The 26,896-nt window shown below is 50.2% G+C and overlaps 1 protein-coding gene across 3 annotated transcripts in view; it reads left to right on the forward strand.

Annotated features, from left to right (window-relative positions):
* Window positions 1–26,896, forward strand: part of tln2b (talin 2b) — a 78,582-nt gene that overhangs the window by 23,785 nt on the left and 27,901 nt on the right. The window contains exons 3-21 of one of the 3 annotated variants that reach the window (XM_072718169.1): window positions 685–732; window positions 12,374–12,544; window positions 13,376–13,473; window positions 13,743–13,872; window positions 14,314–14,466; window positions 14,990–15,132; window positions 17,591–17,718; window positions 18,045–18,108; window positions 18,538–18,642; window positions 21,778–21,933; window positions 22,425–22,526; window positions 22,748–22,824; window positions 23,405–23,585; window positions 23,733–23,846; window positions 24,181–24,289; window positions 25,216–25,424; window positions 25,689–25,787; window positions 25,892–26,059; window positions 26,329–26,623. In XM_072718169.1, coding sequence (XP_072574270.1) covers window positions 12,409–12,544; window positions 13,376–13,473; window positions 13,743–13,872; window positions 14,314–14,466; window positions 14,990–15,132; window positions 17,591–17,718; window positions 18,045–18,108; window positions 18,538–18,642; window positions 21,778–21,933; window positions 22,425–22,526; window positions 22,748–22,824; window positions 23,405–23,585; window positions 23,733–23,846; window positions 24,181–24,289; window positions 25,216–25,424; window positions 25,689–25,787; window positions 25,892–26,059; window positions 26,329–26,623 — 2,467 coding nt within the window. In that variant the 5' untranslated portion in view covers window positions 685–732; window positions 12,374–12,408. Of the gene's footprint in view, window positions 1–684; window positions 733–4,603; window positions 4,673–12,373; window positions 12,545–13,375; window positions 13,474–13,742; window positions 13,873–14,313; window positions 14,467–14,989; window positions 15,133–17,590; window positions 17,719–18,044; window positions 18,109–18,537; window positions 18,643–21,777; window positions 21,934–22,424; window positions 22,527–22,747; window positions 22,825–23,404; window positions 23,586–23,732; window positions 23,847–24,180; window positions 24,290–25,215; window positions 25,425–25,688; window positions 25,788–25,891; window positions 26,060–26,328; window positions 26,624–26,896 lie in introns of those variants that run through there. The other 2 variants (XM_072718171.1, XM_072718170.1) reach the window with 2 other exon arrangements.

A 26,896-nucleotide genomic window follows, 5' to 3' on the forward strand; every position in this document is an offset into this window, starting at 1 on the left:
GGATGAGCAGTTATAGAAACAGATAAATGGACAGATTTAATAGAAAAGAAAAGTGAGGAGGGGGCGGGGAGCCGGGCGAGCCTCTCGCATGAGGGGCCGGGAGTCACCATGTGCTCTTACCTTCCAGAAATGTCTGCACCGCGTGGGCTGTGAAATCTCCATTCTGCTGCCTCTTTGTTCAGCACTTTGACTCAGGACACCGACTTTGAATTAATTTTGAAGGGAATCCTGTGGGACCTTAAAATGCTTAAGTACGTCAGAGACGCAGCAATCTGTGTCGGCCAATCATGTCTCACTGCATGAGCTGCATCACCTCTCAGCAACGGCGCCAACTCAGCAGCCTGGAGGTTTTCCTCCAGAGGCGAGTTTCTCGGATAAGCGGCGATTAAATGTCTCCGGGACGCAGACGGGTCCCTCGAAGGCTGACCTGTGTAATCAGCGAGCGGCCTGGGCGGGGCTTGCTGCGCTCGCGGCCTGGGCGGGGCTTGCTGCGCTCGCGGCCTGGGCGGGGCTTGCTGCGCTCGCGGCCTGGGCGGGGCTTGCTGCGCTCGCGGCCTGGGCGGGGCTTGCTGCGCTCGGGGCATGTCAGTAGGCCGCCGTTCGCCCCGTCTTTCCCACGGTGGTGCCTCACCCATGCCTGTGTCTGTCACGGCCTGATCGCCTCCTTTCTTTCTCTCGTTTCAGCTGTAAACGCCTGCAGGAGATCCTGGCCCTATTTGCCCTGGCACTAAGGTACGGCGTTTCATTACCGCAAACCTCACCCTGCTGCACAACACTCACCGTGTTTATGGTTCTCTAAATGGGTCTAGGTGTGGCCCCCCCCAGTGATACTGGCCCCGCCCCTTTCGCCTGCTAGAAGGGGATGGCATTAGCCCACACACCGCACATGTTGTGGTTTCACTCATGTAAATTTGATTACCCCCACCCACCCCAGCCTGACGGAAGTAACCGGGCCGAATCTGTGGTTGCCTGGGTAACTCGCACAAGTGGAGCATGAGATGTGCAGCCTGTTGGCCGGGTGTGGAAGCCCATTTGGATGTCCGCACTCTGCCCTGCAGGGGGGGCTACAGATCCGTGACGCTTGCGCCCCCCCCCCCCTCCTCATCTCCCCTGAGCAGGTCCAGAATGCACGTGCACACACACACAGCGCCGCTCTGTGCCAGCGTGTGACCGCTGATTCCCGGTCTGCTGGAGATCAGGTTGTGTGCCGGGTTCGAGTGTAATTAAAAGGAACATCTGCTTCTGCTCCTTCCTATTAGGCTCCACTCGCTGACAGTCTCGCATGAGCTGAGCCGCATAAGTAGCCCTTCTCATGTTTGTTTTGAATACTTTCGCGTGGCAGTGAGACAGCAACGGGGAGGCAAGCGATTAAACACGGAGCCTCCTCCTGGCCTCCTCCTGCGCCGCCGTCGCACATGATTTTTTTTTGGAATGTTCCGAAACAGTGCTCGACTTCCTGGTAGGGGGTGCTGTGGCGTCCAGGCCTCTGAAGCCTCCACACCTGACCCCCTTGGCCCCCTTGGTAAGGCTTCAGGAGCGAGGGAGGCGAGGGGAGACGAGGGGTATCTACTCCACTTACCACTATACTCCATGGGAGTCGTTCCTGAACCCTCGAAACGGAACATTCTGGAATGTGGTGCCAGAAGAATGGAGGTTGGGGGGCTGAAGGGCCTAATGCTGCTCGCTCGCCTCCGCCCGATTTTCCGAGGCCGGGAAGAGCTCATGTCCAGCCGCAGGCCGCTGTGCTGACACCACATTATACTCAGGAAGGTGGGTGTGAGGTTAAAGGTGGGGTTCCTGCCTCTCCACTAACACCAAGACCGCCCCTCGGATGTCAGCTGTGTGAGGCCTTTGTTCACTGCCCCCCCCCCCCCCCGGACTGCACTGCACCCCCTCACGGCCACACAGCGCGGAAGCCGGCGCAGTGCTCGAGACCTCACTGTTTACACGTATTCTGATTTTGCCTTTGTTTAAATTTATCGGAATATTAGGGTGGCGCTTTAACAGGCTGCTGGTGAGTTGGTCATGTGGTGCTTAGAGGCTGCTGGTGAGTTGGTGATGTGGTGCTTAGAGGCTGCATACGTGATGCCTCTGTCATGCCAAACCTGATACCTGGTCGCCTGGCACCTCATTTTGGCCCCCATGAAGGCCTATCTCACTGGGCCCCCAACCCAAACCAATGCAATTATTTTCCAGATTCTTTAGGGCTTGGGATTAAGCGGTTACTGTGATGGATGGATGGATGGATGGATGGATTTTTTAGGGCCCCTGAGTAGAGTCATCCTAAATCCCCCCCCCCCCCCCCCCCCCCTCTGTAGCCACCCCTCTCCTGGCACTGTCAGGAATCGTTCAGAGAGTCTGCTCTATAGTGTTGACGTCTGTCACTTTGAACATAACGTGCTTTATTCAGACGATGCTGATGGAACAGTTTGAAATGCATTCTGTGGATAGGTATGGACTTTCACACAAATTAATAATTTACACCACCCCCCATTCCCTTAATTTATGATGAAGGTCCACTTTATGTTTGGCAATGGCCCTTGGTAAATTATCATTGTTGCTGCTCAGATTTGACTGCTTCTCTTGGCCTAACATAACGTTTTTATTTTTGTACAACAGTCCTGTGAAGCTACAGTCGGATGACAGTGATTCCCATGGTGCTTTTTTAAACACACGGCCCATGGACTCATTCCTGTCACACTTATAGTGGGCACTAGCTGCATGGTTACAAAAAGACAGCATCTTGTTCCCATGGAAACGGTGACTGTACACCTGATACCTTAATTAAAGCTTGGTCCAGTTCAATCGAAGACTGTAAAGGTCTGGACACTTTTAAAAGCAGTGACACGGGTTTTGGAAACATCGGGGTGATGCTCCCTTGAAATGCTTGAAATGAACTACTGGCTGTTTCTGGCTATATCTGGTTGTAGCAGCAGCCTGTTCTGCCTCTTCTGTCGTTCACCAGATGTTTCCCAAGGCACGACGCCCCATTCCCACTTTCCCGGTGATGTGCGCCATGTTTGCCTGTAACATGTTTACTGAGCAAATCCCACAGACATCTCTGCTAAAAAAAAACGCAGCTTTTCAAAGATATTCTGTTTGTGAACAATGCAACCCCCGCCCCCCCTCCCAAAATATGATGGGGACATCATATTTTATTCTCAACTGGAAATTCATCCCTCTCCTGACCATACAGGATTCCAGTATGTTTCTGTGTCGATACGTCTCCCTGTATAGCCTTAATCATAAATAATGTGTAAGAGAGGCCGGCACTCCGCAGATATTTTTCCTCTTCATGTTTCTGGCATTTGGTGTTTATTGTAAAACAGGCTTTGCTTTCTTATGGCTTTATTCAGCTAGTTTAAATAACTGGCTGCCGTACTTGTGATGTTTCAAGCTTGTCATATCTCTCTGTACTGGGAGATTTAACAGTTAGCCTGTTAGCCGCTTCGAGCATGTGAGCGTTTTGGTTTGAAACCTGCAGGCCGCAGTTGTAGATCTGTGTGCTGACATCTGGTTGTTCTACACCACAATTATGTTTTTTTTCATGTTTTTTTTTTATTATTATCATTTTTTGTTAGTTATTGCACTTGATATTTTCTAAACTCAGGAAGGAGTTGTTTTCATAACCTTTCAGTGCTGCAGGGGTAAGACCAGTCAGAAATTGTCATATAGCAGTATGGTGGGAGAGAGGAGCAGGACAGTGGGTCTTATCAAAATAAAGGGTCTTTGTTCCTTGGAAACGGGACACAAAATGGGTGCGATGTTCCTTTTAAGAAAGGCAAATTCAAAGTGAACCCAGTAAACGGCACAGTCCCGCAGACAGTGGGCCTCACCGCAAGCCCTCCTGGCCTGTTCCTGGACCCGAATCTGGCTGCCTTACCATGGTTAAACCCCGTCAGGACTCACCTAGCTGCCCATCATTGCCTGGCCTGCTCGGTTGCCATGGAGATCTAGCTGATCTGGCCGCCGCTCGCCATCACCCCACGTCACACTTGGTTTGCTTTTATTGAAGTCTGACATGCTAAATAAGAAAATCACATGTTTTTGTATATTATTAATAATGCTCATTAAAACTAAAGAAAATATATGAACATGTACAACATATACCATGTCCTTTATGAGTAGTGCGCTCCTCATGACCCCAGTTCCAGATGCATTCACCCGTCATCATTCCATCCCACCTGCCCTGTTATCTTTTCTACACCAGCTGTTTGTCCTGATGAAAAGGTTCTCCATGTTCCTCACCAAAAGCACCGAGATTTGGTCGAAAGAAAACGAGATGTGAGTGCAAGTAGTGCCGCCCGGCTGACCTGCCGCCTCCCAATGTCACAGAATGTTCTGCCGTGTTGCAGAAAGTTCTAGAATGTTCCTGTGTGAAATTAGTACAAAAGCTTTCAAAATTACTCAAGTTCTAAAATTTCCGACCTAAATATACACCAAAATGTCAATGCAAGAAAATACATATTGCCGTTATAATCGGCACCTTAGAAATGCATGAGAGCAATAACAAGAAAAAGGGAAGCAAATTTTTGCTGCATTGTGTAATGGGAGCAGATTCTGAGCACCGACGCCTCCAGAAAGGCCATGTGACACACGTGTTGATGTGTGTTCCAGCCGCCGGGAGCAGCTCAGCTTTGCTCGCACCTTACCCTGGTCACGTTTTTGACGCGTACGTACTTCTGATAGTCTTAACTGGTTGTGATTTTGCGTTTCCCCCTCTTTATGATTCCTTTTCATATTTTTGCTTGTCTGATTAGCTTGATCGTCAGCTGCACAGATACCATCTCCTATCTACTTGTTTGCACTTTCTCTGCTTCTAAAATTTGTCAGAATTCACACTCGGGCATTGTGGACTGGCATAAGGGATGATAAAACATTTTAAACTGTGCTGATGTGTTATATAACTGTATGGGAACTTTGTATAATAAGCTCTCAGTTTGGTTATGGTGCCGATTGGTGTGTTGATGTTTCTGCAGCCTGTTTCTGCAGCGGTCTGTCATGACCTGTATGGGTTTGTGTTCGCGGGTTATGTAGGCTGAGTGACACTGTCGACGTTACATTGCAGCGTTTGTGCTTTCGCGATATTCAGCACTCACAGTAACCTCCTGAAGAATGTTCTCATGCCAAAATGGTCTCCTCCCACTCGCTGAGCTTACAGCTGCTGACAGTCTGATATTAAACATGAGGGAAAGCTGTGATAACATATTATTTACCCGTGTAGCAAAGCAGTGACCATCCACTGACTAACCCTTTCCTGAAAACAGAGGTGTAAACAAGCAGGGTTACTGTAAGGTGTGTGTGTGTCTGTTTGTGTGTGTGCGTATGTGTGTATGTATTATTTATAGGAGTGGTGTGTGGTGATCAGCTGGTCACCATGGAGATGAGTTTCCCAAGATATCTGTTGACTAACAGCAGCCAGTCAGAGTTTGGTTAAATGACATCATCTGTACTCAGCCCAGTGCTGTAAACATCATAATCAGCTAGCTGACGGCAGACAGGGGCCTTGCTGGGTCATTTTAAATGGCCACCGAAGTGTAAGCGGGCCATTGGCAGGCAGCCGCCTGGGGACATCACCTGACTTCCGGGACCTCCTGGGGAAGGGCTTTGTGGTCGGGGCTCCCGGCCCGGAGCCGCAGCTGTGCGGAGTCACAGCCGCCGTGGCAAAGCTGCTCTCCCAAACAAGGACTTCACTGTATGTCCAGCGTTACTGTTAATGCAATTCAACTGTTCATGGTGTGGGAAGCATGTAAGTGGGGGTGGCTGCTGAGTTTCTGTGTAAATCAGTATTACTAGACCATCTAGGGCTAAATATCTCCTTAAGGCTACAATAGCAGAGCCTCTCGAGGGCTCGGAGCTGGCAGAAATGTGAAGTGTTTGAAATGCCAGGGGTGACGTAAATTTGAGACATTTAAATGGTAGCATCAAACCGCCCGTGACAAATACAATGTAAGATGTACCAAGTTGGCGTGCGTTCATGTTTCTGTGGTCCTTTATGAATGTTCAGAAGAATTCCTATCAGCTCCCATACTCTTGAAAGCCATCCGTGTGTACCAGCTTTCGTACCAGCCCTACTCTTGAAAGGCATCAATTTATTTCAGCCTTTGTGACATCCGTACTCTTGAAAGGCCTCTGCGTGTACTGGCCTTCGTGACATCCCTGATCTCGATAGGCCTCTGCGTGTGCCGGCCTTCGTGACATCCCTGATCTCGATAGGCCTCTGCGTGTACTGGCCTTCGTGACATCCCTGATCTCGATAGGCCTCTGCGTGTGCCGGCCTTCGTGACATCCCTGATCTCCATAGGCCTCTGCGTGTGCCGGCCTTCGTGACATCCCTGATCTCGATAGGCCTTTGCGTGTGCCGGCCTTCGTGACATCCCTGATCTCGATAGGCCTCTGCGTGTGCCGGCCTTCGTGACATCCCTGATCTCGATAGGCCTCTGCGTGTGCCGGCCTTCGTGACATCCCTGATCTCGATAGGCCTCTGCGTGTGCCGGCCTTCGTGATATTCGTACTCCAGAAAACTGGCCTTCATAATATCCAGGCCCTAAATCATGAGCGTTAGTCAAAGCAGTCTGACAGCATTTTCTCACGTTTATAGAAACGTGCTAGACCGCAAAACCAAGCAGCCTGGTCTGAGCAGTGAGGTTGGGCCCCACGGGAGAGGCAGATGAGCTGTGCCGGTCAGCATCCCACTTTTTAAAGAACGCCATGTAGGAAAGGCCATTCCGACGAGTGCGAAGGCTGTCACCCTCGGGGCTGATGTGTATCCGGTTCAGACCCGCCTTATGTGCATCAGGCACACGGTGAGGCTTGTTCTGTCCCTGGGGCCCCGTTAATTACCATTACGTTTGACATGTTGAACCCTCTCTGGTTTTGTCCTAGAGCTTATCCCGGGTTAGTGTTGATAATGATGGGTTACTGCAGCATAAACCTGTGCTGGACCTCAGCCGGGTGGCCAGTGAATGATTTCATTTTCCTCTTGAGAGGACAAAGATTCAACATGGCTGTAATGAAACTGGTCTTACCCCTGCGGGACAAGGTTGAGGCAGTATGCAAGAACTAAAGTTATGGTCTGTTAGCATGACTTCCGCCTTCTTTAAGGAGTACACTGTGATTGTATGTTTTGTCTCTGCAAGTCAGATGAAAAGTTGATGGATTTTGGTCTGGTTCCCTTCCGAAGAGACCGCTGGGTTTCCGGATATCTGGAGCCAGCTGTGCTCGCAGACAGCTGCTGATGACGGACGCCGTCTGGGGGAGCGGCTTCGTGGGGTTGAGATATATCACTCAAACTACAAATGGCTCAAGATTAGCGTTACGGAGGCCTTCCAGATTTCTGCAGAACTGTGTGTGCTGTTCAGGGGTTTATATTTGCTCCATACTGCTATGTCGTTTCTACCATTTTTGCTTAAAACGCACCGTATCCCGTTTATTGTTGGCTTGTGTGAATCATTTGGGAACGGGGTGTCATTTAGGAAAGCTTGAGGTTTGTTGTTGCTTGTTGTTGTTGTTGTTATGGTGGTGGTTGTTGTGCACATCCTGTGTGAGTTAGATTACTGTACACAAAGGTTACGTTTGATCCGTGAGGAAAGGCTTTTGGACCTGATCCAGAGTATGACGTGATATCAAGTGTTCCTGAATGGTGCCGAAGACTCAGCACAGAGTTATTACTGAAACTGACTTGGGCACATGAAACTCACCAATCTGGGCTGCCCTGTTTGGCATATTAACCATGGCCCCTCCCCTTCAGACTCGAGAAGGCGGGCCACACAGAAGATCCAGTAGCCTGTATGTATTGGAACTGGTAGGAGCTGCTGGGTCACCATAGGACACAGTGCTGCACAGGCAAAGACTTTGTGCGTTCAGAACACAGATATTTAAGGAGTTTTACGCTGGCCCCAGTCTCTCAGCCAGTTGCCACACATAGTTACTCATTCCTCTCTGCCTCTACTAGCTAATTTTATGCTTACTAGCCAATTAGTTGCATGTTTACAGGCCTCCTCCAGCTGCCTGCCAGTGGCGTAAGGACTCCACGGTGACAGGGTAGGAGCCCTTGGCCTTCGGTCCCCGCAGGTGGCCCTCAGTCATCGTCAAGGACAGGGGCCTGCTTCAGTTTCAGCTGTACTTCAGGACAAGGGATGAACATCCCCCATCTCCCACAAATGGCTCCCTCATTCCATTACACACTTAAGCCTGAGAATTAAATGCATATCATTTGAATGCACTTGTCGAGCTTCAGCTTAGCATAACACGTTATTTTCGAGGGTCGCGTGGAGCGGCTTGCTGTTGTACTCTGTGTAAAGTGGGAGGCAAGCGGGTTGTCTATTTATTGCTGGCATCTCAGTGGAGCCTGGTGAAGCAGCTTCAACTTGCTCCCTTTTGCTGGGTATTTTTAGAGCAACCTAACCTCCCCTTGTCGAGGAGGGAGCTATTTTTCTTCCTGAGAAAAGGAGAGGATCCATCATCTTTTCCACAAGTCGCGCTCTCCGTTGTCATACGTCGGGACGTGTGAGCAAGAGACCGGAGCAGTCTGCCTCGAGAACCGCGCCCCCGAAATGGTGGCCAGCATCGGCTTTCCGACGATAGACATTTCTGCGGTGTGAAAACCGATTGGTTGCTAAACCGAAGTCGGGGGGGGGTAGGATGGACATGGCCACGGCTGACTGAACGAATGCTGCGGAGGTATCATGAACATTTTGTGGAGAGTATCTGATCCGCGTGGTTTTCACACGACGCTGAAATGTGAGAAGTGTCGTTCAGGATAAAGCGTTGTGGCTCACATGCTCTGAGCGTGGTGGGGGGGGGGGTGCTACCTGAAGCCGCCACACCTCACTGGAGTATGCGCGTCGTCCCAAAGCCCGTTGAGGTTCCTTCACAGCGTCACGTTGCGTCAAACCGGTACTGACTTTGCAGAAAACGATCCCTCCGCGTTACTGACCAGGTCGCTGTGCCCCCCCCCGGGTTTGTTCTCAGCCAGTCTGTCTCGACGCCGGAACCTTCACTCACTGTACTCACTCTTTTCTGCGAGTTCCTCTCTTATCTTGCGCCAAGTTTATGCCGCCTCATTGATCTGTCGAATTCGCTCCCATCGTTCTTCTCGCCGAAGACGCCTTTGGCTGCCCAGCCTTCATCCACATCCAGCATCCCGAATCCCCGTTACTGATGCAGAGCGTTGGGTCCTAAGATTCCTTTTCTCTTCCGGTGATTTTTTTTTTCTTATATACGGAGTGCAGTGCCGTCGTTCCTTAATGTTTCCTGTCGTGGAGCATTTGCAGATTGTGAGTAGATGCTTCTCACCCGGCCCCCACACAGCATCTAATCTGGAGTGGCCCTTTTTAAGCCTGAGACCTGTGCAGGAACCGTAAGTGTGCTGGTTAGAATCAGGAAGGGGTGACTGAGGCATGCTGGGTAACATGCAGCTGGGGGGTCGCTACAGCAGATGTGATCTGTGACGGCCCTCGCCGGCACGGTGGCAGCGTTCCGCGTGACTCACGCCTCTCACACTCGCAGGAGGCAGCTGGCAGTGCGTGTGCCGCATGGCGGGCACCTGTGATCCATCAGCTGATGGGGGGGGGGGGGGGTGGGGGCTTACCGACTCGTGTCTGTAGATGTGCGTGTATGTATACAGACACTCTGTGTGTTTGCGCGTTCCACATGCATCCAATAGCCCAGCTCTCCACAGGACTATGACCTTGAAAAGCTGTCCCAGGGCATGACTGGATCCGCACATCGACCACATGTAATTCAATCAATACGTGCCTGAAGGGGAGGGGGGCTTTTGGTGTGTGGCAGAGACGTGGCTGGGCAGGACCCTTGGGATTGGGGGGGAGTGCTGCTATTAGCCAGCATGCATGACCGTTCTTATGGAAGGTTTTTTATAGACATGGATAATAATGACCGTAAAGAAGGGACCCTTTATTTGACGTGCATTTATTTATAAAGAAAATGTGTTATTACTCTTCTGTTTTCCATTAGCTCTAAGTAGATGTTCTCTGTGAAGTTTAATGGGCTCTCTGTCTAATATAAGTTTGTCTTTATATTTCTAAATTGGACCCGTCTGTCTGTGGGGGTCCAGCTGGGACATTCGTTTGCACAGGAAGTACCAATGGAGTCCCAGCGCTGTCAGGCAGGAAGTCACCCTCACCGCCCGCACTGGGCCGGCGCATGCCGACCTCTGACCCCCGGGTCGCGGCTGCTGACCCCCGCTGCATCATGCGGTCGGCTTGGCATGAGCTGGCTTTGAAAGGCGCCGCTGGCAACTGGGAATCGTTGACTACCCCCCCCCCCCCTTTTATTGACGGCAAGGGCGGGGCCAGGTGTCCAGGGAGCTCCGCTTGCCCTTCCTGTTCTATAGTATTTCACTGACACAGCAGCGCACTGCCGGGAAGCAGAAAGCCCCCCCCGTCCCCCCCCATCTCCCCCCATTCCCCCCCTCCGCGTCAGAGCCCGACGCCCCGCTCTCTCCTTTCACTGCGGGCGAGTTGCGGCGGCGGGTCGATCTCGGTCGGTAGCTGCCAGCATTGGGAAAGGCTTCTTCAGCGGATTCCTCTTCGTCCATCATCCAAGCAGGGCCTCCGTGCTTAAGAGCACCATTGGACAACCTGGCCTCCTTCCTGGGGGGGGGGGTCCCTCATTCTCTGAGCCCCCCTCCACCACCGCCCTATTATTGTTAGCGTTGTTCTGTGGTCAGTGGCCTGTCCTGGATTAGCATGGCACACACACCTCACACACCTGTTCCTGTCAGAGCCGCTTCTGCCTGTAGGGGGCGTCTCTGCCGCAACCAGCCGTAGGGTAGTTTTTATGTAATTAAAAAGCCACAAAATGTTGGACCCCCCCACTCTGCGGGTAATTAGTAAACGATCTAATATTGTTCAGCAGCTTGACTGTAAACCGCTTCACAGAGCATCTGTGGGCCCTGAATCAGTTAAATAGCCTTTAAATTATTCACATTTCTGTGGATTTCCCAAGCAGATCATCTGTGGTCAGGTATGGGTTACTTCTTTAAGTCCTTTGATGAGCTCCCTCCTCCAGCCGATGCCCCGCCCCCTAGTGCTGCCCCCACAGGCTCACCCTGAGAGCTCTGGCAGGCTGCATGCACCGCTGTCAGGAGAGCGGTTTTAATCTTCGGTTAGCCCAGGGTGATGAGCAGGCCTGCCCTCTGCGCAGTGGCTGGATTCTAACTGCTAAGCCGTTTCCTCTCCCCATTGGTCGGCTCGCTCGGTAACCCGCCTCGATTTGTCGTTGCGTGTTGTCCCCGTGTCGTGGTGCCTCCGCGTATAAACTGGGTTTAAAGTTAATGAACATTTAATCTGGCGGATTTGCTGGGTGTCGAGTCGCCAGTGAAGCGCTCCGCCCTCAGAGGGCTTGTAATGCAGGCTTATCTATGCCGACGGCCCGTAATCGCATGTACCCCAGCGTTATACATTCTCAACTCCACTGGGGGCGCCGCCCTGCTCCGTGAGATTCGCCCTGAGGCTTGGTGACCCGCTCCCCATGTTACTAACGCACCCCCCCCCCCCCCTCGCCGGGTGAAGGTGCCTTAATGGCTGCCTGCCACCTGATCTCGCCCGCGTCCCATTTCCGTTATGATGCACGGAGGACTAATTTCGAGCTTCTGTTCCAGCTCTGTGGAAGAAGGACCCGGGCCTTCGCAGTTCGCACGCTTCGGGGTCGTCTGCTGTGATTCTTAAGAAGCCGCTCAGAGGAGCTCGCTGATTAATTATCCTAATCCTGTTTTAAGAGGGAAATTAATAACTTGGAATGGTTTAAGCAGATATGCCTTGTATTTATTTATTTATTTCCCTGCTGTGTGGTATAGGATTCACAAGAGGCTGTTCCAGTGTTCGAAACTGTTAAAATACAACGTGTATGTCTGTTAGTCTTGACCATTCACCCTCCTCCTGAATATGACTTATTCTTGCTGCTTCTTCGGACATTATAACCACCCATCCCCCCGCCCCCCCCCCCCCCCCCCCCCATTCCAGTGCAGATTTTTCCCAGCAACACTGATTATGCAACCAGAGTATGGCAGCCATGCTGTTATGCATTAAAGCCCAGTGCATGAAGACTCGACTGGTCTGGCTCAAAACTGGCTGTTGATTTTTAGTCCTTTGTGATTAATTCATTAATCACATGCCTAAGGTATGGAGGCTGATAGTTGTGTGCGACCTGTTCTGTCTGGCCATTTTTTCTACTGGTTTGGTGCTCTTGAAAATGTGTGTTATAGATTTAAAATTGATTTATTTTCCCTATTGGGCTTTTTAGCAGTAGATGCCATGTTGGTGTCTGCAGAGGCCTCCTTGCAGCTTGGGGGCGCTCCTCCTCCACCTGTCTCCTTCAAGCAGGCGCATGCTGAATGCTCTGATCTCCACAGGTGAAGACGTCTGTGCCTCCCATCCGCCCGCCAAGATGGTGGCCCTCTCGCTAAAGATCTGCGTCCGGCAGTGCAACGTGGTGAAGACGATGCAGTTTGAGCCGTCCACGGCGGTCTACGACGCCTGCCGCATCATCAGGGAACGTGTCCCGGAAGCCCAGACCGGACAGGGTGGGTGGGGTGTGGTTGGGGGGGGGGGGGGGGTGAGGCCAGCTGTACACCAGCTGTGCAGCCTTTGGCCAGATGGAGACGTCCTTCCCACTGCGGTGACGCGTTTCAGCAGCCTGACGATGGCCTCGACCTCCCAGTTACACCATGTTACTGGAACATAACTATTAAAAAGGACTGTCGAACCCCCTCAGTCATGCGTACTGATTTATTGGGGGATATTGCGTGACTCAGTCGGTTAGGACACTGTGCCTGTGATAGGAAGGTCGGCGGGTTAAATCCCAGGGTCAGCAGGATGATTTCACGGTTGGGCGCCTGAACAAGGCCCTTAACCCCAATTGCTCTGGAGGCGGGCTGACTCTCATATCTCAAAAACGTACATTGCTTTGGATAAATTAATGTTTTTGCTTGTAAATGTAATGTGCCAGATGTTGAAGTGACCCAAAAGCGTGACTGGCAGTGTTGCCGCCCATTCAGCCCCCCGCATTCGCAGTGAGGCTGCAGCTGCACTGCAGTGTGTCTGACGCGCTCTGCCTGTTTGCAGTGAAATGCCGCCTCCAGGCTCATCTCAGGCGTAAACCGGGTGAACGGCAGCTTCCGTAACGAACACTGATGCGTTTACACATCCCTCTGTGAATACACCCCCCGTCTGTGCCCCCGACTCTGCATTCTAAGCATGGAATCCCTCCGAAACCAGCAGGCCTTTCATCCGTTTAGTGAATCATCTGTACGATGAACTTCCCGGTCGCTGTCGCGTTTCAAAGTGGGTTAAACATTTTTTTGAAAGCACACGACACCTCGACCGACTCTCCCACCTCTTGTCTTGTGTTCTAGCCTCAGATTATGGCCTCTTCCTGTCCGACGACGACCCCCGGAAGGGCATCTGGCTGGAATCGGGCAGGACGCTGGACTACTACATGCTCCGCAATGGGGTAACGGAGACCTGACCTCTCCTTGCTCTCAGACTCATGTCTTGCCGCCATGTTTCATGTCGTACACACAGCTGAGCCTCTGTAGACCTGTAGACTGCTCCTGGCTTGCCGTCCCGCCTGGGAAATCCCGAGCGTCAGCGTTCCGGAGGTGGCTGTGTCGCGGCGACATCTTTATGAGGAGGATTAGTCACATGGGAATGAATCATTACGCTGTATCTCGTGCGTGTGTGCACGCCTGTCTGACTCGTGCTCACTGCCGCCCCCCGCAGGACATCCTGGAGTACAAGAAGAAGCAGAGACCACAGAAGATCAAAATGCTTGACGGCGCAGTGAAGACCATCATGGTGGATGACTCTAAGACGGTGGGCGAGCTCCTCGTCACCATCTGCAGCAGAATCGGTACGTGCGGCCCTGTCGTCGTACATCTTGCCCGTCAGCATGGAGGAGATATTACTGCAGGTGAAGTGGTCGTATTATTCTGCGAGTGTCTAAGCCTTTGCTTAGTTTTTTCCTAATCATTTTTAGATGAGTGTTTGGAAATCTGAGCTTGAACTGCTGTTGGTCGATCAGCTAAGCAAAGGGACCTAAGAGCTCCCTGACTGTGCTGTTAATGTGAATTCACACAGCCCATTCGCGTCACCAAGCCGATGCCGGAGCCATACATTTTGCCATACTGAGCTGGGGAGGATCAGTGCCCCCTCAGAGGATGGCACCCGAGGTGGCATCCCCTCCGAATCGCCCTCTAATCACCAGCCGCCAGAGTTGTCCTCCGGCCCCAAAGCTCATCCCGTCCGTGGTGACCTGCCTCCATCCCCTAAATTCTTTCGCCCTCCCTTCCAGGAATCACCAACTACGAGGAGTACTCCCTCATCCAGGAGACGGTGGAAGAGAAGCGGGAGGATGGCACCGGCACGCTGAAGAAGGACCGGACGCTGCTGAGGGATGAGAGGAAGATGGAGAAGCTGAAGGCCAAGCTGCACACCGACGACGACCGTGAGTCCTGAGGGCAGGCAGCACATAGGGGAGAAGGCGGGACGTGGAGGTCCTGGGGAGTGATCGGGAAGCAGCGGCTTGTTGCACCTGCAGTTACGGCCGAACCCTCCAACTCGGCACGCACGCGGTTTTACCCTTCGCTGCTGGCTTTGTCGGCATGCTGTTCCCCTGATGACTTCACCACGAGCAAGGTCGCGGAGCTCAGAAATGCCCCCAGATTTCTTATATGCTCCTGGTTGTTTGGTGCCGATGGGAGCAATAAACTTGGATTATTTGCAAAAGGATTCATGTAATAATCAGGTTTGGTCCTGTGTGGGCCAGCTACTCCCTGCTTGAGACGGATGTTGTTTTTAAGGAGTTACCAGAAGCAGCACTCTTAAGAAATTGATGAGGAGCTGTAGTTAAGGACATGGGATTGCAGGCAGAGAGAGGACAGACGGTGTGGTGGTGACTGGGGCCGGTTCGGGCAGTAGTGACTGTACAGTAATGATGGTGTGTGTCAATGCCCTCACTCTCGTCACAGTGAACTGGCTGGACCACAGCCGCACCTTCCGTGAGCAGGGTGTGGAGGAGAGCGAGACCCTACTGCTCCGTCGCAAGTTCTTCTACTCCGACCAGAACGTGGACTCAAGGGACCCTGTGCAGCTCAACCTACTTTATGTGCAGGTCGGTACCCCTGTCGCATTACTGCTCTACATGCGGGTCGGTACCCCTGCTGCATTACTGCTCCACGTGTGGGTCGGTACCCCTCATATGTTACTGCTCTGCGTGCGGCTCAGTACCCCCACTATGTTACCGATCTACATGCGGCTCAGTACCCCCACTATGTTACCGCTCTACATGCGGCTCAGTACCCCCACTATGTTACCGCTCTACATGCGGCTCAGTACCCCCACTATGTTACCGCTCTACATGCGGCTCAGTACCCCCACTATGTTACCTCTCTACATGCGGCTCAGTACCCCCACTATGTTACCGCTCTACATGCGGCTCAGTACCCCCACTATGTTACCGCTCTACATGCGGCTCAGTACCCCACTATGTTACCGCTCTACATGCGGCTCAGTACCCCCACTATGTTACCGCTCTACATGCGGCTCAGTACCCCCACTATGTTACCGCTCTACATGCGGCTCAGTACCCCACTATGTTACCGCTCTACATGCGGCTCAGTACCCCCACTATGTTACCGCTCTACATGCGGCTCAGTACCCCCACTATGTTACCGCTCTACATGCGGCTCAGTACCCCCACTATGTTACCGCTCTACATGCGGCTCAGTACCCCCACTATGTTACCGCTCTACATGCGGCTCAGTACCCCCACTATGTTACCGATCTACATGCGGCTCAGTACCCCCACTATGTTACCGCTCTAGATGCGGCTCAGTACCCCCACTATGTTACCGCTCTACATGCGGCTCAGTACCCCCACTATGTTACCGATCTACATGCGGCTCAGTACCCCCACTATGTTACCGCTCTAGATGCGGCTCAGTACCCCCACTATGTTACCGATCTACATGCGGCTCAGTACCCCCACTATGTTACCGCTCTAGATGCGGCTCAGTACCCCCACTATGTTACCGATCTACATGCGGCTCAGTACCCCCACTATGTTACCGCTCTACATGCGGCTCAGTACCCCACTATGTTACCGCTCTACATGCGGCTCAGTACCCCCACTATGTTACCGCTCTACATGCGGCTCAGTACCCCCACTATGTTACCGCTCTACATGCGGCTCAGTATCCCTACTGTTTCCTTTAATGACCATTTTTGTTTGTGGGGAATAGTAATTTAAAAGGTCCTAACAGATGCGCTGCAGTCACAGAGCCATCCGAGCCGTGAAGAGACTTTAGCCCATAAATATACTCATGTTTGGATACTCCAGCCTTTTGTTTTTTGTGTGTCTTGTAAAATATGTCTGGGCTGGTTGCCACAGTCGTCCAAAAGAGCACGACTTCTCCCAGGGTAACTGGGGAAATCAAGGCACTAATTAATGGACCCAAGTTTTAAGCAGATACTTAAAAAAGCCTCATTTAAATTTAAAAGCTGGCTAGCTAACCAGCAGTAACACCAGCAATCTGTCTTAGTGACTCGGGAGCTAAGGACCAGCCTCTGGAACTTTCTCAGGTGGATTCTGGGAAATCCAGTATGCGGAAAGCTGCCGCCTTTTGCAGTGATGTCTGCTGGCACACTGCGGCTCCTGTGTTCTGGGCTGACCCGCTTAGCCGGGGCCCATCTGCCTCTGTCAGCACTGCGGCGGTCACTGGTGCAGAGGCCATAACGAAGGCGCGGGTTTGACTTGCGGCCCGTCCGGTGTGTCTGTGAGCTGCCTGCTATCTGTGCAGCTACGGTCGCGTTTAAGCACTCTGAAACGTTAGGGGTCAGGCGCAGCGGGACTCAGAGGTTTGAAATCGCTCCCCCCAGGGGACGGGTGGGGTGTTACCAGGGGATTAATTCCTGTCTAGTGTTTTTGCCAACTTTTCAGCATTTCTGAAATTAAGATCACAGTAGCCAGATGGATTACACACACTTTGGGGTACCATTAATTCCATAATTACAAAAAGAATCAAATGTAATCTTTCCATCTCATTTCTCTGCATGGGGTGTATGTTATTGTTACATATTAAAAACAATAAATGAATGTGGTGGTAGTCATTTCTTCAGCTGGAATGCTGCCTTTTTTTTTTAAGATACATTCAAGATAAGCTATAGGTGAAATGTAAAGTAAATTAATGTAGGTCAGCCACATTTTGAGTTTTCTGTCGATTTTATATATTTCATCAGTATGAGTCCGCTCATGGGAGATTTACTTGCACAAAAAATTCTGATAGAACAAAAAATAATTGGTTCAGAGAGAGAACCAATCAGATTGTAGAGGAGGTGGGCCCATGCAACTAGAGGAGGCGTGACCAAGATATCTGATTGGCTGTTCCTGACTCCTCTTGTTGGTTGGACCCACCTCCTCTACAATTTGATTGATTGGTTCAGAGACATAACCATTCTTCTTTCTGCCCTCAGAACATTTTTGTGTAAGTAAAACTCCCATGAACTTCGAGTCCATTCCAAAGTCACTGAATCGTTGTGTTGGGGTAACGGGGCTGTGTGGTCCCCCGTAGGCCCGTGATGACATCCTGAACGGCTCGCATCCCGTGTCCTTCGACAAAGCCTGCGAGTTTGCTGGGATTCAAGCTCAGATCCAGTTCGGCCCTCATGTGGAACACAAACACAAGCCCGGGTTCCTCGAGTAAGCCTCTGTCCCCACGGTGCTGGGTTCCTTCACTTTTCTCTCTCTGTCTTCCCAAATATTTACACGTATCAAGAAAAAGCAAATCGATAAACTCCATTCTATGTCTCTCAGAGGTTTTCTGCTCTCCGAACCCTCTTGAATGTTTTGGGTTTATAGACGTCTCCTTTGCTTTTATGTGGTTTGAGGAGTTTTATTGTATTTGTCTCTTTAACAAGCTATTTGAGTCTGAAAGCAGGTTTTTCTGAGACAGTGGGGAACCATGAATGTAGACTGTGCTTGGGAAATGTCGGCATGAACCTCCTGTCCTGCGTTTCATGTTTCAGTCTGAAGGAGTTTCTCCCTAAAGAGTATATTAAACAGAGGGGTGCAGAAAAGAAGATCTTCCAGGTAAATTTACAGTACTTTTATTTTTGTGTTTGCACTGACAGCCTGTATCTTATTGCAATCTGATGGCATTTGTCCTGCTTGTAGTCATCTGCCCTCTGCCCAGACCAAGGCACCTTCAGCATAGTCCTGTGCAGCCTCCCTTCCTCTATTACAGTATTTTTTGACTGGGTCTCGTATCCTAGACTTGCATCAGCAGCTCCGGCCTGCTTCTTCTCTTCCTGCCTTCACGATTTAATTAACTTTAACCCCAAAATCATTTTTAGACCAAACCGGCTTCCAGTGACCTGACAGAAATGTAGAGCGCTGATCTAATTAGCAGTTTCTTTTTTACAAAATGTAGGCTATTATTTTTCCCAATCCGTATTAGCGACCTGCCGGCCGCGGTTCGAGGGCAGGCAGAGAGCATGTGGCATTTCCCTCTGTCCGCAGGACCACAAGAACTGCGGGGAGATGACGGAGATAGAAGCCAAAGTGAAGTACGTGAAGCTGGCGCGGTCCCTCCGAACATACGGAGTGTCCTTCTTCCTGGTGAAGGTAAGGTTGTTAGAGGACCAGAGTGGAGCGATTCCCATGAATCCCATGAGAAGTGCAGTAGGTGTCGTTCTCTTTGACCCTGTTCACACCTGGTATTACGATGCACCCAGGGTGATCCGATCACAGGTGGACAGCGCTAAACACAGGTGTGAACGCGCCCAAAACCGATTGAAAACGCATCGAGATCCGATCGCTCAAACCACATTTGGAGGTGGTCTGGGACACATATGGCAAAATTCTTATAGCAGTGTGAATGCGAATGTGTCCGGGGCCGCATTGAAGGACCGCCTACTCAGCATACGTCCTCGTGTGTGCAGAAGTACGTACTCGTTAAATGCGCTAACAGTGTTTAACATGATTTATGTCAGAACGTCTATCAGTGCCGAATTGGCCTCTGTGTGCTGACACATTTTCTTTCATGTTTGAATCTACTTTCGAACCTACATGTTCGAAGTGCACGTCATTAATGTTCTGTGCAAACCAGGGAAAAATAGTGTAAGAAATGATCTATAAAAGATGTTTTGAAATTTGCACAGATCGTATATTTAATGCGTGCTTTTATGACGCTTCCTTATCTATGTCAAAGCTGCTCCACGCTTTATTAATATCGGCGAAACGTGTCGGTACAAATTACATGAAAGCAAAATTAAAGCGTGCAGGTAAGAATGTGAGTTCAATAGCCTACATAATATGTTGATAGAAACATAATAATAGTGTAATTGTTTATATAGTTTTATATCGGGCTGTGCGGGGGCTTGTGTTTAGCTCTGTCCGCTTGTGATCGCATTACCCAGGACGTATGTAATTACCGGGTGTGAAGAGGGCCGTAATTCATCAAATCAGACAAAACAAAGAAGCTCTTCATTGAAATTTTCACAAATTTTGAGCTTCATTGGTTAAGATTAAAAACCAAAATATCATGACAAGCCAGCATAATGCGTTACAGACTGAACCCTTTGCCCTTGTGTAGAAAAGTATTAACCTAAGTGTTGAAAGACCTCTTTAACATGTACATTTGCATCGTGTTGATGCAGTATAAAAATGCATGCCTACATTGTGAAAAGTTGAACTTTATTGTGAAATCACAAATCACATCTGCATTATGTGAAATAATATTTTATAATAACGATGGTCGAACGAAAATCACAACGTTATTACGAAATACAATTTACAGATTATACATAGAAAATGAGCGCTAAGAATTATTAAAAAAGAAACGGACACATTGGTTATTAAAATATGTTATTCATTCATTTATTTATAGCTATATTTATTTCCTTTTTAGTATTAGGCGTTCATTATAACCCACTTAGGCGTTTTGTTTACCCTGGACTGCGCTGATAGCTTTTGATTTCTTCTCCTCCTCCTTTTAACGTTTGTCAGATTCTGCATACGGAAGTGATTTACGTGATTAATTATTTAAATAAGTTGTGGGAGAGTGAGATCTGATTATAAGCGGCCAGTCGAGACTCATATGGAGACGCATGTCAGTGGCAGGTGTGAACCGGACCTTTGAGTGAAATGCTCGCCATTTTAAATTTGTGCTAGTATGTGTACTTTGGAATGATATGTTTTCTCCACATATCCCATCATGCTCTCCTTTGAGACACATATAAGTCAGTGAAAATCAAGGCTTGAGAGCCGGGTCAGTCATTCTTCCTGCACCCCTGGAAGCATTTTGGGGGGGGGGGGGGGGTTTAAGGCCCCAAAGGAAATGTGCCTACTCCGACCGGGATTCAAACCCCCCCCCAATAAAGCCATTGCTAAATAAAGAGCAAAATCCTATTACCTGAGCTTGTTTCTTGTCATACAGGTTCTGTGTTACTCATTAAAAGTTAATAATGTCTATTAGTAATAGTCATACTCGCATATAATAAGCCAACAGGAATGCATACAAGGCCTTTCATCAGTTTAAACAAACATGGCAGCATATTGTGGATAATTGTTCCGTAAACCGCCCTGTGTGGATTAATCCCACCTGCTGCTGGAAAACGCGATGAATGCTTGGAAAACGACGCCGTGATGTTTGACTGTGAAACACCGGCATTAATTCCGGAGATTTCACTGGCTGTGTAGCATTAATTTTATTACCCCCTCCCCCCAACCCTTCAGTTAAGTTAAGTTTTTGCTTTTTTGGACTTTTGCTCCGGGGTGCGGGACCTGTTCCATGGAGGGCCGATGTGGGTTCAGCTTTTTGGGGTGACATCTGTCAGCCACTAAAAAAAAACAAAAAAAAAACAGTGGTTCTCAACGCCAGTCCTGGGGACCCACTGTCATTGGCTGATTGAGAGGCCACATCCCAAAAACCCGCCCCCACACCGGCCCCCTATTGGTCAGGGTCCCCGCCCCTTGCTTTAGTTCAGTTGTAAATCAACAGGAAGTCAGGTATCACGACTGTCTTTAATTAAAACCCGTCTTTAACAGAGGTATCTCTATAACAGTGATGCTGTTAGGAATAGCTGCCCTTTCCACCACTTAAATACATTATATAATTGTTATTCCAGTTATTGAGACATTTGACATGTGATCTCCAGTAGCTGCTGGTGGTTTACAGCCTGAATTTAAAAAAAAAAAAAAAAAAAAAAAAAAGTCTCATGCGCACACTTCCAACTGAGGATTATCAAAAGTACTGAGGAATTCTTTGAAATATTAGCTGCATTCTTCTGACTAATGGACTGTTGCTAAGCAACCATCACTTTCCCTGTAAATGGGATGGGAGCCGGAAGTCACTCTGTAATAGTAATCTATTTGTGTATTCTACTTGGGTGCTAAATCATTAGCTTGCTTGCATGTTTGTGATCTGCTCCAGTCTAACCAAGGCCCAGGAGATGCGTCTTCTGGTGGAGAACAGCTATTAATAGGACAAAGGGCAGCATTTGTCTGTGAGCAGTGCATCATGGGAGATATTTCTGCTATTTTTAATGAAGTTGATTGTGTTGTGCCGTTCTCCTACTTTAACCCGTTCATAAGCTTCCCTCCTGTAAAGGGTCGTCTTGGCCTTGCCCTAGATCTCTCTCCCAATGTGTTCTGTCAGCTTCGTCCTCTGCTTCCACCTAAAAAAAAAAGCGGAATTCGGGTTTAGCACCAAATCCTGCAGTCCTGGTTTTGTTTGACAGCAGGCTGTTCTGTCCTCAGGAGAAGCTGAAGAGCAAGAACAAGCTGGTCCCACGACTGCTGGGCATTACCAAAGAGTCTGTGATGCGCGTGGACGAGAAGACCAAAGATGTGGTGCAAGAATGGCCCCTGACCACAGTGAAGAGATGGGCCGCATCTCCCAAGAGCTTCACTCTGGTAGGGCTGAGGTTCATGGGACATGGATCTGTACCAGGAGTGTCATCAGTGTGAACCTCAGATCACTGCCACCAATCGCTAGGTGGTGGGTGCTGTGGCTGCCTATCCACACTGATTTCTGTGTTGTATGGATGTAGTATGCATGATGTGTCTATACTTAATCATCATGCAACCAGGTGGTGGTTCTTGTCATGGCAGATTATGGAAATGATTGTGAAGGATGTGTGACAATCTTGTGGAACTTCTTCACGTGCTTCTTGTCAGTGTCCCTGGGCACACTGGGATTTTGTTGGTGGGGCTAAGAGAACTCAAAGTGAGAGATGTATCTTAAATGTCAACAAAGATGCTCGAATGTAACATGACAGTCTTTAAATGCGGTTCTGTCTGCTGCTACTCAAAGTGCAGTCAGAATGACCTTGTCTCACTTCTGACTGTGAATCAGATCCCAATTCCATCTCAAAATCAGTGATTGTTCATTTCTAATTCTATAGGATTTTGGAGAGTATCAGGAGAGCTACTACTCTGTCCAGACGACGGAGGGGGAGCAGATCTCACAGCTTATTGCCGGATATATAGATATCATACTTAAAAAGGCAAGTACGATCTGTGGCGGCTTTCTGACATGACGAGCATTTAGATGTATGATAGCAGATTCTTTTTCTCTGTCCTTCTAATTACTGCGTTACTTTATTCAGCATGATCAGTATGCAGTTAAATGTTTTAAGTGAAAACCAATTTAAATATGTTTCTCGAAACCGCCTTGTTGTGACTGAATGAATGGTTGATTGATCGATTGGTTTTATTACTACAACAGAAGCAGAGTAAGGACCGTTTCGGCTTGGAGGGTGAGGAGGAGTCCACAATGCTCGAGGAATCGGTCTCTCCGAAGAAGTGAGTGTCTCACAGACAGCGGATTGGTCCAAGGGCATCGTGACACATGCCTGCAGGCTACTGAGCCTTCGCTCCCTTTATGGGGCCATGATCTGCATCGTAATCTGGAAGGAATTAAACGAAGGAAGTCAAAACTGGAACCTTGATTTTCTAAATTATTTTAATATGGGTAATTTTACCAAGCAGTAACACTCCACTTCCGAGATTTTGACTCTATTTTGTTTCTAGAGTAAATTTCTTTTTATTTCTCCTTTTTCAGAGCCCAGTGCACTTTTTTTAGCTAATTTCAAGTAACCAAGAAATATAGTCCATGCCGAGAGTTATATCTCTCATGTGGAAGGGGCAGTAGTACCAACTGTATTCTTCCTAATATGGCTCTCCTCAGAAAAATTAAACATTGATGAGAGTAGCATGATTGGTTAATGATGATTAACAAACATAGTGTGATTGGTTAACAATGATTAATGAGACTGGTGAGATTGGTTAATGATAATTAAGGACAGTAGTCCGATTGGTTAATGATAATGAGAGTAATGTGATTGGTTAATGATAATTATGGAGAGTGGCACCATCCCATCAGGTCCACCATCCTGCAGCAGCAGTTCAACCGCGTAGGCCGCGTGGAGCACGGCTCGGTGGCGCTGCCCGCTGTCATGCGTTCCGGCTCGGTCGGGCCCGAGGCCTTCAACACGGGCACCATGCCATCAGCCCAGCAGCAGATCACGACCGGCCAGATGCACAGAGGACACATGCCCCCGCTGGTGAGCGCGTGCAGCGTCGACACTGCGGCCATACGGGAATGTTCCAGAATGTTGTGGAAATGGAGAGTGGCGAGGTGTGAAATCGGTGTTTGTTTATGGAGGCGGGTGAAAGAGCGACGGGTGCGTGACACTGCCGTGTGATCGCAGAGCTCGGCGCAGCAGGCCCTGATGGGCACCATCAACACCAGCATGCAGGCCGTCCAGCAGGCCCAGGTGGATCTCGGGGAGGTGGACAACCTGCCGCCGCTGGGGCAGGACATGGTGAGCATGCAGGCTCCGCCTCTCCCGCATCACCGCCGGCTTTTGGACATGCGTCGCATTCTTTGCGCCTTCTGGTTGGTTTATGGTCACATGGTGAACAATCCAGTTAAGGCTTCTCAGTTTTATGATCAAACTTTACAAATATTAACAAATTTAGTTGTGCTTTGTTTTTTTTTTTTTAATATTCTGAAGAATAATTTGTTGTGTTGTATCGAAGATGGAAAAATGTATGTTATACTTGTGGGTGTTTGGTCATTAATGTTAGTCACGTGTTTCGACTTTCCTGAGATCTGACATTACATGTCTCCCCCCCTTGTATCTCCCCTCCTGACAGGCATCCAGGGTTTGGATCCAGAACAAAGTGGACGAGTCGAAACACGAAATCCACTCCCAGGTGGACGCCATCACCGCGGGAACCGCCTCTGTCGTCAACCTGACCGCTGGTACGCGGATGTGGCACTTACCTGGCGTCAGACTAACCTGACATCTCCGTGTGGCGATGGGGTTTCCTGTAACTGACGGGGTTTCCTGTAACTGACGGGGTTTCCTGTAACTGACGGGGTTTCCTGTAACTGACGGGGTTTCCTGTAACTGACGGGGTTTCCTGTAACTGACGGGGTTTCCTGTAACTGACAGGCTTTCTCCAAAGGGCTAGATTTGGGCAGCGTTTGCCATGCTGGACTTTTAGCTGCCGTCGTGAAGAATGGAAAAAGAGTTTAAGGTTTAAAAGGCCAAATGCACAAACCACTGACAGTAATTACTGAAGCCTGCTTCTTGTATTTGCTTTCAGACAGTCCCAGCGTAGTACAGAATAGGACTGTCTTTCTTTTTAGTAATGATTGTGGTGTTCTTCTAAATAATGAATAGATTCCCTTCGGTTGCCTCTGATGAATATTCAGGATCTTCCCTGGAAATTGCACTATCTGGCCACGCTCTCGAGTTCGACGCGGCGGGGCGTTGAGGCTGAATTAATCAGCCGTCCACCATCTGTCTAACACGGGCTTCCCTGTTTGGGTCCTTATGGTGCCTGGCGAAAACCGCGCCGCTCACCCAAAATCCACGTCACTGTCAGTCCCGCTGTTTAGTCTGTGGCTGTATTGTGCTGGCAGCTGTGATGTGCTGAGATGCGCTAACTGCTAACCGCTAACCGCTTGGCACAAACCCGGGCAAAAAGCCGGCCTGCGTGATCATTAAAATAAAACTTGACCCGTTTTTTAAGTTTTATGTTCAATTCCCAAGAATCGTCACACCTGCAATGGCTGCTTCCAGACCAGCTCTCCAAAAAAAGAGAGAAACCAATTCCGGATGTAGGTGTTATAAAAAAGAACGGGGTCAGGCAGGGGCGACTCAGCACTGCGCACCCCCACAGGCGACCCCACGGACACGGACTACACTGCGGTGGGCTGTGCCATCACCACCATCTCCTCCAACCTGACGGAGATGTCCAAAGGCGTGAAGCTGCTGGCAGCGCTGATGGAGGACGAGCTGGGCAGCGGGCAGGAGCTGATGCGGGCGGCGCGCACGCTGGCGGGGGCCGTGTCCGACCTGCTGAAGGCTGTGGAGCCGGCGTCTGGCGAGGTGCAGAGCGCCACCTGGTGGCCGACCGCCGAACCTTCACGATGTTACATCCCACTGTGCTGCTGGCTTGTCCTGAAAGGGGCGTCATTCCGTGACCCAGTCTGCTAGTGTCTGGTTGCCTTTTTTTTATTATCCATGACAACATTAATAAAGATATTTTAAGAAGTAAATGGTCAGACGTTTGCCTGTGGCGGAGGCGGTCACTAGGGGTAGTGATGTAATCTAGGCACAGGAAGTTGTGTGACATGTGACGTGTCCCCGCAGCCCCGGCAGACAGTGCTGACGGCAGCGGGCAGCATCGGCCAGGCCAGTGGTGACCTTCTCCGGCAGATTGGCGAGAACGAGACGGATGAGCGCTTCCAGGTATGAGCCCCGGAAAGCCCCAGAATGGTGGCTTTGGGGGTGGGGGACTGGTGATGAGTGGAGACCTGTCCACACCGGCTGACCCTGTCTGGCCATGTTTTCAGGACATCCTGATGAACCTGGCCAAAGCTGTGGCCAACGCTGCTGCCATGCTGGTCCTCAAAGCCAAGAACGTGGCTCAGGTGGCGGAAGACACAGTGCTGCAGAACCGGGTGATCGCCGCGGCGACGCAGTGCGCCCTGTCCACCTCGCAGCTGGTGGCCTGCGCCAAGGTAGCCGCACGCACACATGCACTGCGATTCCACCTTCCCAATAAGCCACGATTATCTAAGCGCCCTCAGCTCGCTGCAGCCCCCAGGGTGACGGGCTGCAGGACCCCGCTGACCTCATGCAGCCGTTTAAGCCACAATCACTCTGCTAATGAACAGAAATTAAATTTTTGTTCCTCGTAATGGAATTACTCGGCGGCCCTTTCCATCGCGGCTCTCCCCCGTGTCTCTGCCATCCTCGGACGTGGCTCTCTTTCTGCTGCCCCCCCCAGGTGGTCAGCCCCACCATCAGCTCGCCGGTGTGCCAGGAGCAGCTGGTGGAGGCGGGCAGGCTGGTGGAGCGCTCGGTGGAGGGCTGCGTGCAGGCGTGCCGCTCGGCCACAGACGACGGCGAGCTGCTGAAGCAGGTGGGCGCGGCGGCGGTTGTGGTCAGCCAGGCGCTCGGCGACCTGCTCCAGCACGTGCGGCACTACGCCAGCCGCGGCGAGCCCATTGGCCGCTACGACCAGGCCACCGATACCATCATGACCGTCACCGAGAGTATCTTCAGCTCCATGGGTGATGCCGGTGAGTTGGGATGGTTTGGGGAAATTATGGCGGCTTCGGAATCTATTAAGATGTGTTAGGATCTGGAGGACTTGTGGGATCTGTTAGGATCTGGAGGACTTGTGGGATCTGTTAGGATCTGGAGGACTTGTGGGATCTGTTAGGATCTGGAAGACTTGTGGGATCTGTTAGGATCTGGAGGACTTGTGGGATCTGTTAGGATCTGGAGGACTTGTGGGATCTGTTAGGATCTGGAAGACTTGTGGGATCTGTTAGGATCTGGAAGACTTGTGG

This window comes from Paramormyrops kingsleyae, chromosome 11 (assembly GCF_048594095.1).
Source record: "Paramormyrops kingsleyae isolate MSU_618 chromosome 11, PKINGS_0.4, whole genome shotgun sequence".
NCBI lineage: Eukaryota > Metazoa > Chordata > Actinopteri > Osteoglossiformes > Mormyridae > Paramormyrops > Paramormyrops kingsleyae.